This window comes from Guillardia theta (genome assembly GCF_000315625.1).
Source record: "Guillardia theta CCMP2712 unplaced genomic scaffold GUITHscaffold_511, whole genome shotgun sequence".
NCBI lineage: Eukaryota > Cryptophyceae > Pyrenomonadales > Geminigeraceae > Guillardia > Guillardia theta.
In genome coordinates this window covers 1,376-3,841 of record NW_005434191.1, presented here as the reverse complement: position 1 = coordinate 3,841, position 2,466 = coordinate 1,376, and the positions used below count along the sequence as shown (strand labels likewise).

General features: G+C 50.9%; 1 protein-coding gene across 1 annotated transcript in view; it reads right to left on the bottom strand.

Moving 5' to 3' along the window:
- Positions 1–884: 884 nt before the first annotated feature.
- The window catches only part of GUITHDRAFT_122864 (hypothetical protein), a gene marked incomplete at both ends in the record, with an annotated part of 2,485 nt that continues 903 nt past the window's right edge, over positions 885–2,466 (bottom strand). The window contains 5 exons of the mRNA XM_005817853.1: positions 885–1,807; positions 1,915–2,013; positions 2,064–2,118; positions 2,162–2,265; positions 2,308–2,355. Coding sequence (XP_005817910.1) covers positions 885–1,807; positions 1,915–2,013; positions 2,064–2,118; positions 2,162–2,265; positions 2,308–2,355 — 1,229 coding nt within the window. The remainder of the gene's footprint in view (positions 1,808–1,914; positions 2,014–2,063; positions 2,119–2,161; positions 2,266–2,307; positions 2,356–2,466) is intronic.

Here is a 2,466-nt window from a genome sequence, read left to right as displayed (position 1 = left end):
ATTAGAAAAATATCTTGTTTATTATTCTTATTCAAATTTTGTTCAATAAATATAATTGGGTTATAATATATTTTTCCAATGTTGAATCTTGAATCTTGTTGGTATTCTAGTGTAATAGGAATAACAAGTGTAGCACAAGTTGCAATGGAATAGATGAGCACTGCGTGCTCATCATAGCATTCGCTTTGCTCATGCTATACCGCCGTTTTACATTGTGTAATTTATGCACCACACTGCAGCATTAATTTACATTGATATGGCAACAAGATTCAAGATTAATATTTATTGGATATTATTTTAATTGAAATAATATTTATTGCAATGGGTGATTAATATTTATTGAACATAATCTTAATAGAAATTTTGTCATTGTGTTTTCAAGTGTTTTAATTTGGATATTATTAGCATTGTACTGCAATAGGAATATATTTAAATTTTAGTAGTGTAATAGATTTATTGTTGTATTGTACGCAGGAATCATCGTTTTTACGTACAGAGTCACAAGACCCTCTGTTATTTTGATGGTCTTCAGGGTGGTCTTCAGTCGTCCATATTTGAAATTCCTCGATGAAAACCACTGCAGTGCAATGCTAATTTTCAATGAAGTCAACAATACCCACATGCTGATACCATTTGTCTCGTCAAGTTTCCCTCTCCTTTCCCCTCCTGATCCTTCTTTGCCTCCTCTTCCCTCGAATGCTGCTGTGTCTCTTCCCCCTCCCGCTCCTCCTCTAGCTCGCTGCTTCTGTTGTCTTCACTCTCCGCCTTGCTCGTCAAGGTTCGAATGCTGGCGAGCTCGTCGCGTCGAACAAACAGCTCCGACTGACTTGCTGCAAACTTGAAGAGCTCGGACGAGACTTGTGCAATGCTGCCTGACAGCGCGTCTACCGCCTCGGCACAGTCTTCTTCGTGGCTCGAGAGCTTTGCCGCGAGCTCCTGCGAGGAGAGGAGAGGAGGAAGCTACTCTTCATCCCCTCCAGCTCCTTCCTCGCCAGCTTGATCATCGCAGAAGTCTGCGCTCCCTCCTCCTCGACCTTGGCGATGCGCTCCCAGGTCCTGCTCTCGCTCGCCTTGAGGTCCTTCTTGCTGGCATACAGCAGCAGACTCTCTCGCACGTCGTCGCGCGACACGCAGGAGAGCATCGCCTCCTCCAGCGTCTTCATCAGGCTGCTGTCTCGTCGCGCCGCAGACTCCTCTATCCTCTCTGTGAGCTCCTCACTGAGCGCGTTGATGGCCTCAGCGGATATAGAGGGAGAGGGAGAGGGAGCAGAGGCTGCCAGAGAAGCTTCAAGGAGAGACACGCGCGAGGAAAGATCCTCCAACGCGCTCCTCCCCTCCTCCCCATGCTCTTCTCCGCACTCTCTTGTACCTCCTTCCTGCTTTACATCTCCCTGTCTCTGTGCTGACTTGCTCCCCTCAGATTGCCCGCTCCTCTCTTCCAGCATGACAGTGCGCGAGCGGAGTTCGTCCAAGCCTTGCTGGCAGGAAATCACTTCGTCGCTCAGACAGCACACGCTCCGAGCTGCCTCCCTCCCTTCCTCTGCGCGAGCAGCGACCTCCTGCAGGTCGAGTTTAACTTCTTCTGCCACGGTGTCGCAGTTGTCGCATCTCGACAGGACGTCCGCAAGCTTGCGGGAAATTTCGATCCTCTCCTGCTGGTGCCTCTCCCGCTGCTCCTCCAGCTCGACCAGGAGCTCAAGATGCTTCTTCTCCACTTTCTCGATGGCGCTGAAGCCGCTCAGTAGCGAGTGAGCGAAGTGCTCGCCGATGTAGGCGAAGCGAACCTTCTTCTCCTCACCCGAGTTACCTAGAGAGACTTGAGGATCCAACAAGGCGAGAAGGAGGATGAGCAGGAGCAGAGCAGGAGGTAAACAAGGGCAGGAGCAGAGCAGGAGAAGGAGAAAGCTGGGGAACCGGCTCGTTTTGGCTGAGAGGGGTCGAGGACGTTGGTGAAGCCTTGGAACAAGCTCTGAAAGGCAGACTTGAGGTCTAACGGCTGGACGAACTTCTTGTCTGCACCTCATCCTGAGCTCATCCCATCGAGTCTCTCCCTCCTGACTCACCTTGCAGCTTGAGCGAGAGCTCCGCCAGCTGCTCTATCAGCTTCCCTTGCTTGGCCTGCTCGGCTTGTCACAAGGCGGTGCGAGCGCCCGACCCGAACCTCCAACGTCACAATCTTTTCTTGGGCAAGCTTGAGCGATTCTTGGAGTTTGCTATGATCCTTCTTCAGCACCAACGCATCCGCAGGCATGCTCTTGGATTTCTCTGCAGCATGTCAGCAAGCGCCAGACCCACCATTGGTGTGACCCTCTGCCTTGGGCGAGTCTTGTCCGACTTGACATCTCTTCATCATGTCTGCGCTCATGTCAGGGGCAGGAGGACGCCCCGAAACTCCACCTTCCATTCTTCTCATCCTCACTGTCAGCTTGCCGGACCGGTATTGATAAAGGCTCTTGGAGTCCGACT